This window comes from Capsella rubella, unplaced genomic scaffold (genome assembly GCF_000375325.1).
Source record: "Capsella rubella cultivar Monte Gargano unplaced genomic scaffold, Caprub1_0 scaffold_2, whole genome shotgun sequence".
Taxonomy (NCBI): Eukaryota; Viridiplantae; Streptophyta; class Magnoliopsida; order Brassicales; family Brassicaceae; genus Capsella; species Capsella rubella.
The window spans coordinates 14,013,601-14,026,628 of NW_006238922.1; the positions used below are offsets into that span (position 1 = coordinate 14,013,601).

A 13,028-nucleotide genomic window follows, 5' to 3' on the forward strand; every position below is an offset into this window, starting at 1 on the left:
AGTTCAGCTTTTGATGGGCTCGAATGGAAGATTGAAAAGCCCAATTAAATTAAAGGATGGGCCTTTCAAGCCTAATTAAATTAAAGAATGGGCCTTTCAGTGTATAATCAACTAGGCTTAATAAGTAGATGGGCCTATTAATGTATCAGATCCAACCCCTCTTCTCTCTTCCTCGCCAATCGCTGGCTTCCTTCAACGAAGAAACCGCCAGCAAGTTGCTTACCCAGGAGGTCTGCAATTTTCTCTAGCCTTCCTTCATTTTCATCTCTTATTCCCCCGATCCCTTCTACTGTTTAATATAATAAAGGTGGAAGGTGGAGTTCTACTTCAGCGACAGCAATCTTCCCAGAGATGAATTCCTCAACCAGGGCAGAGATGCCGGCGCCAAGTTAGTACTAATACCAAAGTAAGTATGATGGTTTGTGTTTGCTTTTCGTATGTAGCAGATTGGCATGACCGGACTATTCCTGTTTGCTATACAGGATTGATTTTGACTGTCAACTCGGAAAATTAGGCTCAAGTCCTAGACATAATGAGTCATTTTGTTATTTGTTTTGTGTCACCAAAGTGCTTCTTGATTGATGAAATGCTAGTTGGCTCATATGTATTGCTACGAATTCCACAGAGGTCAGCTTGTCAAATTCACATTGAAATGGATAGCCATTGGAGAAAAAGTAATGATCAAAGGTACTTTCTCGGTTTTCAATACTTTTCATCTCTAAAAATATATGAACTGCTCTCTAAGCAAGAGTAAAATCAGAGAAAAGGAAGATAAAAAGACAGGCATTGTGGAGAGATTGGAAGAAAATGATAGAAAGAAGGAAACTGGAGATTCCCGCACAGATAAATCATGTGCTAGGAGAGAAATGATAATCATCTTGTGGTTCCCCCATGGAACAGCAGTGATTCTGTTGGCTCTGAGGTTCTCAAGGATGTATTTCAAGATTTGGCAGCGTTAAGGTAAATTGCAACTTGCAACCTTTGTCCAACCACCAATCCCCTAAAAAGTGATTGTTGAGCGATTATATTTTCATGTGCTTGGTGTTTCGCTAAAAAAGTGATTGTTGAGCAATTATATTTTCCTGTGCTTGGTGTTTGTGTTATGTCATACTTTTCTCTCTACCTTTTATATATATGTTCACCTGATAATGAAGTCTTCTGGTGATTAGACTGGCAAACGGTATTGTTAAGTTATGGGTTAACTTAAAGTTCTAACGTAATGTGCCAAAAATATATTGAACACAAAAACAAATTTTGTAAGGTTTTGGCTTGTGTTTCAACTAGTGTTCAAAATTTATTATTCCTTATATACGACAGTGCATCTTTTTTTTTTTTTTTTTTTTGGTAAAGTACGACAGTGTATCTTAATGTGGTGAGAAATGAGTCAATGAAAAGTCTTTCAAATGAAACCAAATCTCAAGTGTATTATTATTCAGACCACCGGAGTCAGAAGCGACTTCCCAGAAAAGTGTGCTTCCAGGTTACCCAGCACAAGATCGGCCATGGCATTACGTGTCTCCACAGTGCCACTCCCCACGTGAGGGAGGAGAATGACATTTTCAAGGCCAAAGAGCTCCTCAGGCACGTGAGGCTCTTTCTCAAAAACGTCCAGGGCAGCCCCACCCAGCCGGCCTTCTGTTAGAGCTTTTACAAGCTCTTGCTCGTCAACATGTGGTCCACGGCCTATGTTTATCAGCACACCCTTTGCTCCTAATGCATCCATCACCTGCCGGTTCACAATGTGTGTGGTCTCGTCTGTCAAAGGGCATGCCACCACAAGGATGTCTGAGTTTTTAGCGAGGTCAACCACCGTTGGATAATACTTGTAGGCTACGTCAGGCTTCACTGTTCTTGAGTAGTAATTGATTGGGCAGCTGAAGGCTTCAGCCCTCTTTGCGATGGCAGTCCCAATTCTACCTAGACCAATGATGCCCACGGATTTTCGACTAAACTGAGCCAACAAGAGAGAATGTAAAGTTTTCTCCTGTGTAAAGCTAAAGCAGAAATCGAACTAGAAGACCAAAAGTTAAAGCAGAGCTCCTTCCTAAGCAGCGTTATACAAATCCCGTAATTTACAACCTGGTCATCACATTTCAACAAGCTACAGTGTCTACTATACCAGCCCTTACGATCATCACCTTTTTTTATAATCTGGCTTTCCATTTTTGTTTCAATTCCAAGCAAAGCCATCAACATTAACTTTGATTTTTCTTTTTAAAAAGAAATTACATGAAAATCTGATTTAACATGCAGGCGTGGATATATCTAGCAAAGATGAAAGATGTCAATACTTGTTTCAAGGGTAGGATTCCGAACCTTAGTAGTGAGTTGGAAGTCACCTTGCTTCCATTTTCCGCTCCTGACATAGCGATCGCACTCACACAGCCGTCGGAGGAGAGCGAGTATAAGCCCAATCGCGAGATCTGCGACGTCTTCGGTGAGAACGTCGGGAGTGTTGGTGACGCGGATCCCTTTTTCCTTGCATATTCCTAAATCGATCTTGTCTAGGCCGACGCTGAAACTGGAGACGATCTCAAGCTTGGGCAGATCGCTGATGAGTTGAGCATCAGCGCCGGCAGAAGCATTTCCAACGACGGCGCGGATAGAGTTCCGATGTGTCTCTAGGAAGGCGGATTTCTCAGGAGAAGTCCAGTAGCGAAGAAGGTTAAAGCGCTTCTGAAGCTCGTTCTCGAGGTACGACGACATGGGACACATCATCAGCACTCCGATTGATTCCATTTTTTCTCCAAGAGTGAGTGGTCGGTAAGGTAACTGGTGATGAGGACGATGCATCTTTTTAACAAAGATTAAGATGGGCCTATCTATACTTTAGCCCATAATTGATATTACCCACTGGTATTGGCCCGCTAAGTAAAGCTGTGTCGGCCGAATATCTTTTCATTACGGACAACATTGCAAGTTTAATGATATGGCATTCATTCATGCAAATTGAGAGATTCATGAACATGATAAAACCACACCAATCCACACTAGACAAGCCTGTGTCCTTTATTATTATATTTAATTTTAAGAGAAAACATGTGTGTATGGAAAACGTAGCAGATTCCTCGTTTACATTGTTAGTATAATCCAGTGAAAATGGTAATTAAAAAAAGAATTGACAGTACACACCATATGTATATGAGAAACGTAGCAGATTGCTCGTTGACATGGTATAATCTAGTGAAAATAGTAATTAAAGAATAATTAACATTCATACTATATATCATTTTCGTTAAGGCACTCTCTATCTCAAATTAATTAATTAAAACCCCTAAATAATAAGGAATAATTTGAGTTTTAGTACGTTTTCGAAACTTAATTTGCGATATAGTACGTTTACTATTTATAATTGGCAAAATAATACATTTTTACTATTTGAACACTATTTGAACACTATTTATAAATCTTTTAAATCTAATAACTATGATATTCATCAAAATATATTTGGTTTTTATAAAATTTTAGTTACATAAAAATCTATATTTTTATCTCTATAATTTGACATGCATTTTATTTTAATAATCTTAAATATTTTTAAAACAAATTTTGATACGTCCAGCTATCCTCATGTACAGTTGTGTGTCGTTGTACGGAAATTATTTTGTATATTTCCGTACAGCGATTTATATATACGTATAATTGTATGTGTACAGATATTTTTATGGTCTATATATGTATATTTGTTTATGTGTAAAAATGTTTTTTTTATAGTTGTTTGTCTCTGTACAAATATTTTATGTATAATAATATGTTTGTGTACAGTTGTCTATCTGTACAGATATATGAATAGTAAAATTGGGCTATTTTACTAATTATAAATAGTAAACGTACTATATCGCAAATTAAGTTTCAAAAACGTACTAAAATGCAAATTTTCCCAAATAATAATTAGTTATAATTAACAAGTGTGATCTAAAACTAAAACATGCACCTCACGTCCCCTCCTCCAAAATAGGAACAAAGAAAGAAGAAGTTCCACAATTTTCTCAAAGCCAAAATCACTGTAATAATTAGGCATATCTTTTTTATTGTTTTTGCCGCTCGATTAGCTTCTCCTCCCCTGCCTTTTGATTCTCCACAATCTCAAGAGAGGCCCATTTTGATCCTCTCCCTCTCTCTCTCTCTTTCTCTTTTTTGTCTCCTCTCTAGATTTCTCTCGTGTGATAATAATATCACAAAATCAGGAATGGTTCGTGCGTCAGAACAAGAACAAGAAAGCTATAGGAGCAGGCTCTTCAATTTCAAATGGAGGAACAACGAAAACAACAATGCAGCGAGACACGCCAAAAGTCTCAGCGTCGAGACGGGTCTAGACGAGGCTGCCACCGGGTCCAACGAGCCCGAACCGTTGACCATTATTCATCCTAGTCAGGGCCCGCCACTTTTAAGATCGGCTGCGGATGAAGCAGCGCTTGCCGCTGCACTAGCTAGAGAAAAACAACTTTTGGCAGGCATGTCTCTTTTCTAAACCCCTTTTTTATATTAAAAAAAAAAAAAAACATCTCCATATTGCCTAGTGCTTTCTTATCTAGCTAGCTAAAGTATGGCTTGCGATGACTGGATATATATCAGACATGGAGCAGATGAAAGAACGTTTCTCCAAGCTGTTGCTGGGAGAGGACAATTCAGGCGGGGGCAAAGGAGTATCCTCTGCTCTTGCCCTCTCAAACGCAATCACAAACCTTGCAGGTAAGTTATTGTTTTGCTGGATTTTTGGACCCTCTCTAATTTGCTAACCAAAACACTCTTTACGTTATATATTGCTGGTTATAGCTTCCGTGTTCGGAGAGCAAAGACGTTTGGAGCCAATGCCTGCAGAGAGAAGAGCAAGATGGAGAAAAGAGATTGATTGGCTTCTCTCCGTGACTGACTACGTGGTTGAGTTTGCTCCATCTCAACAAAAAAATAAAGATGGGACCAATATGGAGGTAAACCTTCCACAATTAATATATATATATCTGCTCATGCATTAACACATTTGGTAAACATTCCACAATTAATTATTTAAATGGTCTTGATAAAACAGATTATGACCACACGCCAACGTACAGACCTCCACATGAATATCCCCGCATTGAAGAAATTGGACGCCATGCTTATCGTAAGGACCTCTCTATCTCTCTCAATACCCAGTGTGACTGCTTTGATTCCAAATATAATTTAATATATCATCCTCTTTAATTTATTGCCCATTCATTTTTCTACTTAGGATTGTCTAGAAAACTTCAAGGACCAAAACGAGTTCGTCTATGTTTCAAAAGACTCCCCTGGCTCAGATTGTAAGAGAAACGACGACAAATGGTGGATTCCGACTGTAAAAGTTCCACCAGATGGCCTATCCGAAGCTTCTAGGCGGTTCTTGCAGTACCAGAAAGATTGTGTAAACCAGGTTCTAAAAGCAGCCATGGCCATAAACGCTCAGGTTTTGTTTGAGATGGAGATACCTGAGAGCTACATCGACTCTCTGCCAAAGGTTAAGAGACAGATAATATAAAAAATAACAGCATACATATCCTAATAGTTATTGAAATGAGCTGATCATGTTTATAAGTTTGTTTGTAAAAATATATACAGAATGGGAGGGCGAGTCTCGGAGATCAGATGTACAAGAATATAACGGTGGACTTCTTTGACCCGGACCAGTTCCTGAACAGCATGGACATGTCCTCGGAGCACAAGATCGTCGACCTCAAAAATAGAATCGAGGCATCAATCGTAATATGGAAACGCAAAATGGTTTACAAAGATAGCAAATCATCGGCACCATGGGCCTCCGGAGTCAGTCTGGAGAAGCGAGAGGTGTTCGAAGAGCGAGCTGAGACTATTTTGCTCATACTCAAGCAAAGGTACCCTGGGATTTCTCAGTCTGCACTCGACATCAGCAAAATCCAGTTCAACATGGACATGGGCCAAGCGGTGCTGGAGAGCTACTCGAGAATACTGGAGAGTTTGGCGTACACAGTACTATCTAGAATCGATGATGTTTTGGAGGCAGACCGCGCGGGGAACAAGAGGAGCACACCGATGGAATCAGAGGACGAGACGCTGGTCGGGAGCATGACGCTGTCGGATTTCATGGGGTGGGACTTCGATCAGGGGAACAGTGTCGGTGGCGACTTAGAGTCTAAAAAAGATACATCAGATGATCAGTTGGTGAAGGAGAAGCTAAGCGTAGTGACGACCAAGAAGACCTCATACCTCGAAACCTTAGGCGGCGTCAAGAGTCCGACGGCGCGACATTGATAAATTATGGGGACATCTTGGAAGAAAACCAAAAATTAGGAGGGCAAAAGAGCTATTATGTTATTTTTAGGATTCAAAACTTTGGAAGGGCTTTGTAATTCCTTTATTGTAAAAAAACACACATTGGGCTTTATAAGATTAGGCCCATTTTATTGTAAACCCATTTTAACGAACCCATATGTCAGTCATATTTAGTAGCCTTATCCTCTTCATCCCAATCCTCCTCACTTGTCTTCCAAATCGATGACGTCCCTAACCTCATCCCTGCAAGCTCTCAAGCTCTCGTCTCCCTTCGCCCATGGCTCCACTCCTCTCTCATCCCTCTCGAAGCCCAATTCGTTCCCGTCCCCTAGAATGCCCGCTTTAGTTCCGGTCATCAGAGCGATGAAAACGATGCAGGGGCGCGTGGTGTGCGCAACCAACGACAAGACTGTGGCGGTGGAGGTGGTGAGGCTGGCTCCCCACCCCAAATACAAGAGGCGTGTGAGGAAGAAGAAGAAGTACCAAGCTCATGACCCGGATAATCAGTTCAAGGTGGGCGACGTGGTGAGGCTGGAAAAGAGCAGACCCATCAGTAAGACTAAATCATTTGTGGCACTTCCCGTCGTCCCCAGGAAATCCCAAGGCGGAGGCGATGGCATTCTTGGCATTCCCTTGGAGTCTCAGCAGCCGGCTTAGATAATTCTTATCTTTGTTTCTTTCGGTAAAAGCTGTCCTTTTTTTTTTCCTGCTCTGCTTCTGCTTCTGCTTCTGTTTCTGTTTGTTGTGTGTCCCGAAGAACCCTCTGTAATTTATGGAATGCTTTTGTGATTTCATTGCTTATGCCACCAATGTGCTTTCAATCTGATTGTTTCCTAGTTCCAATTTGTTTCTGCGTTAATTTATCGTTTCCAGAATGTGATTGATGTTTGTGTTGGTAATGTCTTCCTAATTCCAACTACTGTATCTGTTCTTTGGTTAATTCTTCCGTTACGATTCATATTTGGATGGACTTTCTCAGTTTTCAGTCAAGTACAATGCGCTTAGTGGACCAAAGATAATGTTGGATGATAATATGATTGCAGAAGAGAGAGCTGTTTGTCGTTTTTGTACAAAACTTAAATGCAATGCTATACACTATCATATACTTATATATAGGTAAATAACATGCGGCTTCTTCATACATAAGAGTGGCACCTGCTGCGACTGCCGATCGTCATCAACAATCTTCGATTTGTAGGCTTCTCTTAATGTTGTGTAGCGTCACAGAGACCAGGTTTGTGACGGATTCCACAGACTCCATATTCAGTTTTGTTGCAGGAGAAGGGTTAATGAGGGTTTGGAGAGCGACAGTGAGGAGAGACCCTCCTTGGCTGTTTCTGTCGTCTTGTGTTGTCGTGATTACCAGCGGACGTGACTCTACTCCATCCGGTATGATTGAGAATCCAGAGGGTAGGATTTGGATGTTGCTCGGATCATGTCCCGCGAGCACCAGCTGTGTCGTGTTTATGTCTACGGGAGCGTATACCACCACCGACTCAAAAGAGTTAGTGCAGCTGTCTTGCAGCACCCATATGCTCTTTTCTCTTGATTTCACTGTCTGGAATATAGAAATCCAGTTTAAGGAAGCCGGGACAAATTGATACAATGAGCAGACAAAATAAACCTACCTGGATAGCCACTGAGTTGCCTCTGTCTTGTCCCTTGGATAAGCTTGCAATAGACTGGACATGGGCTCCATTTGACAACGCATCCCACTGTATATATAGTTAAGCATATATATGAATGGAAACAGTGTATATATGTTGTTTGCGTATATGTGTATGGGTTTGAGAGTGTACCTCATGGCGACGAGCTTCATCTCTGAAGTAATCAAAGAGAAGAGTTGGAGAAACAGGTAACCAGAGCGAAGAAGAAGCGCAGACAATGACTCCCGTGGGTTCCCCAGGATCATGGAGGTTCTTCCTGGAAGAGACCCGCATGTCTTGTCCAGTTTTTGTGGTGATTTTTGTCCATTGATGGTAGCTTGAAGCAGCAATGGCCCGGTAGAAACTTTGTGTCATCCTCTGCGCCATCTTCAGCACACTCTTTCTCCCGGCCAACGTTGTAACTCCTGATCGGAGTATGGGGTTTAGAAGTAGTGAAAAGATTATATGTATAGAAGGATAGGGAGAGAAAGAGAGTAAACGGAGACATACCAAGAGAGTCCTTGGTAGGGACGTTGGTAGCCATGAAGAAGACGAGGCGCTCGCAGTGGAGCTGAAGTGTGGCGACCCAGTGCCGAGCCCCAAAGGCCAAACCGGTGTTGACTAAGGAGCGAAAGAGAGGCTGGACCGTGGAGGCAGACACGTCGAGGTGCTCCACCCAGGTGACCTTGGAGTGGCCATTGGAGGTGTCCTCGATTATGCACCCTGAAGGGAGTTTCCGACATTTCAGAAGAGAAGCCTCCTTCTCCGTATTGTTGTCCTCTACGGATACCGAGACGTCCACGACAGCCCATTTCTCAGGGCTCAGCTGCCGGCAGCTTCTCACGAAGTACACTTCTCTAGTGGGAACGACCGGAGTGAGCAGCTGCATCTCCCCAAACATCTGCCAGTTAATTAACCCATGTATCAGCTCAGTTGAAGTCATTATTAATTAACAGTTATGTTATAAAAATAAAATAGAGTTGACAGCTCACCAACTGAATGGCACCGTCAATCCTTGAAGGCCCTTCACCTTGACGGATCACATCAACTGTCGCCGCCTTTGAGATCAAGCACGCAAACATCTCTTTCCATTGCCCCTGCGCGTTACACACATGCATGCATCAATTTATGGCATGGCATCCACATTTGTAGTTGTAAGTCATATATACATACATGTTGTAGTAGCTAGAAACCAGCAATTGTAAAAAGAATAAAAGAAGGTACCACGTCCATGAAACTTTGGGCAAGTTTATGTGCGTCCATAAACACAATCCCCACATCTCTGGAAGCTTCGATGGTTTTCCTTCCAGGAAACGAAGAGGCTTGAGCTTGGGGAAACTCCTTGAGGTACTCATCGTAGTTGAGAATCTCACGGCCAGTCTCAACGCTGCGGAGCCACAGAGGTTCGGCGGAGGTGGCCATCTTCTGGAGTTCAAGGGTCGCTCGGTTGGCAACCTCGGCGATGCGGGACTTCTCGAGGGCAAAGACGCCCGTGTAGAAATCAAGAGATCCGAGACGGTGTTCTTGATCTTCGGAGCATGAAGCCTGCAGGGGATAGGGAGTGCGTCCGAGAGCCGCACGAAGCTTATCGAGCTCGGCTTTCAGTTTGGAGTTTTCGAGGTGTAGATCATCGGGGCCTCCTCCGCAATTAGGGCAAGAGGAATTAGCCTTTGAAAACGACTCTCTCATGGCTTTGTTTTCCTCTCGCAGCTTCTCTAGCTCCGCCTTGAGCAGCGAATTCTCGTGCCGTTCTTGAATAGCCTGTTCATACATATATATATATATATATATTTTTGATTTTAAAATCTACTAGCTACTGCATGGTTTTTTGTTTTTCACAAATCCATATCGTCTGTCATGCATGTAGATGTAGGTACACAAACCTTGATCTGGGTGCGGCGGTTTTGGAACCAGAACTTGACCTGGCGAGGAGCCAGCCCTAATTGCTTGCTCAGCTGCTGTCGTTGCTTCTCGTCCGGATGTGGTGTCTCTTTGAAGAGCCTGCGTAGCCCCATCAAATTCAGACATTACCATTATTGCATATGTTTGTTGTGTTCGAAAAGATGAAACAAAGCAACCGAACCCTAACTAGGCATATACTACCATGCACTCGCCTTTTAAATAATTATGATCGAATGAAACAAAGTAACACTTTATCGTTTGAGCCTAGCTAGTGCTATGACGTACATGTCTGGAAAATATATATATACAGAATAAAGAGAAAGCGTAGGGAAACAATGTAAGGCACTGAAATGAATACAATTAGGTATGTATGTGTGAATTAGTGGAAATGCGTAACTAGATTATAGCGTGTGAATGGCTGCTCTTCAGCGCAAGACACCATCCTTTCCACTAAGTAGTACATATATATATAGTCCATAGGGAATATAATGGTAAATATATGGAGATGAGGTGATACATAAAATAAACATATATATATATATATATATATATATATTTGGGAGGAAAGGATGAGACATATATACATATATATATACGTGATATAGAAATGAAGACGTACAAAGTTCAAAAAACCAACTAATGAATATAAATAATGACGTTCCTTTTGTTTGAAATTGAAACCCTAATTAGAGAAATCGGAATCCACTAAAGCTAAATAATCAAGAGGGGCTGCTGGCTAGTGTGAAAATAAGTAAGTAAGTACATGTATAAGCCTGCAGCGATAGTATATTATATAGAATAAAGGGGGAAGACGATAACGTACGCTTCCATGTGTCTGATCTGATCGGTGGTGTGGCGATGATACTTCTTCCTCTTCCTCTTATTGCCTTTGCTGCCATCCTCTTCCTCATCCTCCTCGTGATCCTCACCGTCCAAGTCCTCCTCTGATCTGGATCTCGTTGGTCCTGAGTTCTCGCTGCTCATCTCCACCGTACGATCCTCATCGTCAACTACCTTTCTGCTCAGAAAGTCCTCCTCAGGGTTGGTGCTGCCGGAAGATGCATTCCGAAATATCCCAGCCTGTGTGTATGTATATATATATATATATATATATGTGTGTGTGATCATCAGTGATATATACAGAAAATAAATAAAAAGAGAGAGAGAGAGAAAGAGGATACATACGAGAGAGAGGGAGAGGGCCGGAGAGGAGAAAAAATCTTTGGTGGGTTGTTGTTTCGATGACATCTCGACGGCCATTGACATACAAAATCCAAATCCCTTCTTTGCTTTCCTCTCCCCACTCCTTCTTCCTTTTATATATATATCTCTCCTCTCTCTCTTTCCTTTATTTAAATCTTTTATTTCATTTTTATCCCAAACATTAATGTAATGTAGGTTTATTTTTTTTTATAAAGCCAAGATTTTGATGATAATGTAGCCTCTTCAATTCCAATTATAATTTGATAACCGGTCGTTTTTCAAATATTTCTCTATGTACGTACTGCTTGACTTTTAGGTGCTTCTTCAGTTTTATAATTAGTTTTTATATTTATACAATCATCTCTATTTTGTTCGTACTTTTACAGTTTTTTTATTTTTATTTAAATAAATATATATTGACACTAGGAACTTGAATCCGACAATTGATTAGTATAAAACATGGCCAGCTACAGATATTGCAGCTATATCTCAATCGACAATTCATTTTTTTTGTTGTTTCTTTTTTTTTCTAAAGTCGATCTATTCCTAGAGAGAGAGAGAGGGTGAAATTTAAACTATGAATATGGAAATTAATTAATAAATCACCCTAAAGTATGAGCTTCCTTAATTAAATGGTGGAAATCATGTGTTCCCGGGCACAGAATGAATTGAAGGATTAATTGAAAATCATGTAATGATGCGTGGAGTTGAACATCATATATGGAGCATAACGATGCCATATTAAGCATGATGAATGTACGTTTTATATATATATATATATATATATAATACCCGTCGGAGTATATCATGACGTTTGCGCGCTATATATACATACTAGAATTATATTGTAGAGAGAGGCAGGGAAGGGAAGGAGCTAGGGGAGAATAATAAGTAAAGGGGTGGGGGGGGGAGTCGGGAGGGGGGTTGCATGGTATGATTGATTTAAGGGTATACAAACAAAAGACGTTAAACTTCTCTCCTTCTCTCTTCTTTAATTGAATTTGTGTGTAGAGCTTTAGGTTATTAGACGTATAGAGATAGAGATAGAATTAGAGAGACATTGATAATGTATATTTGTCAGATTTGTTAATTGGTTTATTATCTAAACAAAATACGAACGAGGCAGAGAGAGAGAGTTGACCGTTAGATACTGGGGGGATGGACTCAACTAACTTTTATGCACCTAATTTTCCAACCGCATTTTCTGCTTTCTTCTTCCCTCCTTTAATTATCCTCTCATTACTCTTAAAATCATGACTTGTATATATGTTTTTTTAATTACCATATACTATTGTATATCCTATTTAGTTAGTATGATTTTCATTTAATAATTAGAGTATGTACGTACAGTACATCTAATCTTTTAGTATTGTTTTGTTGACATCACTTCTTCCAAACAATTGGTAACCACTCATATACGTACAGTACTGTTAGTTTTGGTTTTAATTATATCTATCTATCTATCTATCTATCTATATACACTTATGTCGTAAACTTGGATGTAGAAAGCAAGCAGCATATACGATAGGAAAGTGGAAAGCATTGTTAAGAGAGAGAGAACTGATGGACTAGAGAACATTACAGCTGCTATATACATGGAAACCTAATTAATTATAATGGCTATAGCTTGTGTGTGCTCCCGGCCATATATATATTAGTAAAAAACTAATCAATGATATATATTCCTGGTGTCCGAATCGAATCTAATATGGTAGCTACTAGCTAGTAGTAGTAGTAGAGTAGCGTTATTAGTCCATAAACAATAATATATACTAACGGTAAAAAGGCAGGAAGTAATTAGTTAGGAAGAGTTGCTGTCGAGAGTTTTTGAAGTTATGAAAAACAAATAAAAATGGATATACAATACAAATATACTGCAGTTCAGCTAATTAAAAAGATGATGACGCGATAGAGAGGAATTGAAGAGGAGTATAATGCAGCGGAAAGAGACGTCGGTCAGAGAGAGAGAGAGAGGCATTGACCGATCGTTAGTCATTCATTAATTTCAGC

At 40.5% G+C, this 13,028-nt stretch overlaps 4 protein-coding genes and 1 long non-coding RNA gene across 8 annotated transcripts; 3 read left to right on the forward strand and 2 right to left on the reverse strand.

Moving 5' to 3' along the window:
- Positions 1-54: 54 nt before the first annotated feature.
- Positions 55-1,215, forward strand: LOC111832079. Of its 4 annotated transcripts, none has more exons than XR_002835214.1 (3): positions 55-406; positions 483-687; positions 761-1,215. It is a non-coding gene; the product is annotated as an uncharacterized LOC111832079 (long non-coding RNA). The 4 variants fall into 4 exon arrangements; XR_002835212.1 differs by having other exon boundaries at positions 124-406; positions 626-687; XR_002835211.1 differs by having other exon boundaries at positions 626-1,215.
- Positions 1,216-1,362: 147 nt separating this feature from the next.
- Positions 1,363-2,770, reverse strand: LOC17894111 (glyoxylate/hydroxypyruvate reductase A HPR2). The gene is made up of 2 exons (XM_006300887.2): positions 2,317-2,770; positions 1,363-1,951 (listed from the first exon to the last, which is right to left on the reverse strand). The coding sequence occupies exons 1-2, from the start codon at positions 2,737-2,739 to the stop codon at positions 1,433-1,435; spliced, it is 942 nt and encodes a 313-aa protein (XP_006300949.1). The 5' UTR covers positions 2,740-2,770; the 3' UTR covers positions 1,363-1,432.
- Positions 2,771-4,082: 1,312 nt separating this feature from the next.
- On the forward strand, positions 4,083-6,427 carry LOC17895694 (rop guanine nucleotide exchange factor 12). The gene is made up of 6 exons (XM_006301472.2): positions 4,083-4,454; positions 4,576-4,692; positions 4,777-4,931; positions 5,030-5,104; positions 5,213-5,476; positions 5,578-6,427. Exons 1-6 carry the CDS (start codon positions 4,190-4,192, stop codon positions 6,244-6,246), a joined length of 1,545 nt encoding a protein of 514 aa, XP_006301534.1. The 5' UTR covers positions 4,083-4,189; the 3' UTR covers positions 6,247-6,427.
- A 29-nt stretch (positions 6,428-6,456) lies between these two features.
- LOC17895137 (30S ribosomal protein S17, chloroplastic) lies at positions 6,457-7,112 on the forward strand. The gene has a single exon (XM_006300984.2). It carries the CDS (start codon positions 6,490-6,492, stop codon positions 6,922-6,924), a length of 435 nt encoding a protein of 144 aa, XP_006301046.1. The 5' UTR covers positions 6,457-6,489; the 3' UTR covers positions 6,925-7,112.
- A 156-nt stretch (positions 7,113-7,268) lies between these two features.
- Positions 7,269-11,124, reverse strand: LOC17896048 (homeobox-leucine zipper protein GLABRA 2). Its single transcript, XM_023787205.1, has 9 exons — positions 11,001-11,124; positions 10,639-10,895; positions 9,797-9,914; positions 9,138-9,674; positions 8,906-9,010; positions 8,424-8,814; positions 8,067-8,338; positions 7,896-7,982; positions 7,269-7,825 (listed from the first exon to the last, which is right to left on the reverse strand). The coding sequence occupies exons 1-9, from the start codon at positions 11,079-11,081 to the stop codon at positions 7,445-7,447; spliced, it is 2,229 nt and encodes a 742-aa protein (XP_023642973.1). The 5' UTR covers positions 11,082-11,124; the 3' UTR covers positions 7,269-7,444.
- Between the last annotated feature and the right edge of the window lie 1,904 nt (positions 11,125-13,028).

What these genes read in the sequence shown, in the direction of transcription:
- LOC17894111 (XM_006300887.2), bottom strand. Translation starts at nt 2,739, where the DNA reads ATGGAATCAATCGGAGTGCTGATGATGTGTCCCATGTCGTCGTACCTC. An exon ending in ACTTCCAACTCACTACTAAG is followed by an intron (nt 1,952 to 2,316) that starts GTTCGGAATCCT and finishes TTGTTGGCTCAG; the next exon opens with TTTAGTCGAAAATCCGTGGG.
- LOC17895694 (XM_006301472.2), top strand. Translation starts at nt 4,190, where the DNA reads ATGGTTCGTGCGTCAGAACAAGAACAAGAAAGCTATAGGAGCAGGCTC. An exon ending in AGAAAAACAACTTTTGGCAG is followed by an intron (nt 4,455 to 4,575) that starts GCATGTCTCTTT and finishes GATATATATCAG; the next exon opens with ACATGGAGCAGATGAAAGAA. An exon ending in CGCAATCACAAACCTTGCAG is followed by an intron (nt 4,693 to 4,776) that starts GTAAGTTATTGT and finishes TGCTGGTTATAG; the next exon opens with CTTCCGTGTTCGGAGAGCAA.
- LOC17895137 (XM_006300984.2), top strand. Translation starts at nt 6,490, where the DNA reads ATGACGTCCCTAACCTCATCCCTGCAAGCTCTCAAGCTCTCGTCTCCC.
- LOC17896048 (XM_023787205.1), bottom strand. Translation starts at nt 11,081, where the DNA reads ATGTCAATGGCCGTCGAGATGTCATCGAAACAACAACCCACCAAAGAT. An exon ending in CGGCCCTCTCCCTCTCTCTC is followed by an intron (nt 10,896 to 11,000) that starts GTATGTATCCTC and finishes ACATACACACAG; the next exon opens with GCTGGGATATTTCGGAATGC. An exon ending in TTGACGGTGCCATTCAGTTG is followed by an intron (nt 8,815 to 8,905) that starts GTGAGCTGTCAA and finishes ATTAACTGGCAG; the next exon opens with ATGTTTGGGGAGATGCAGCT.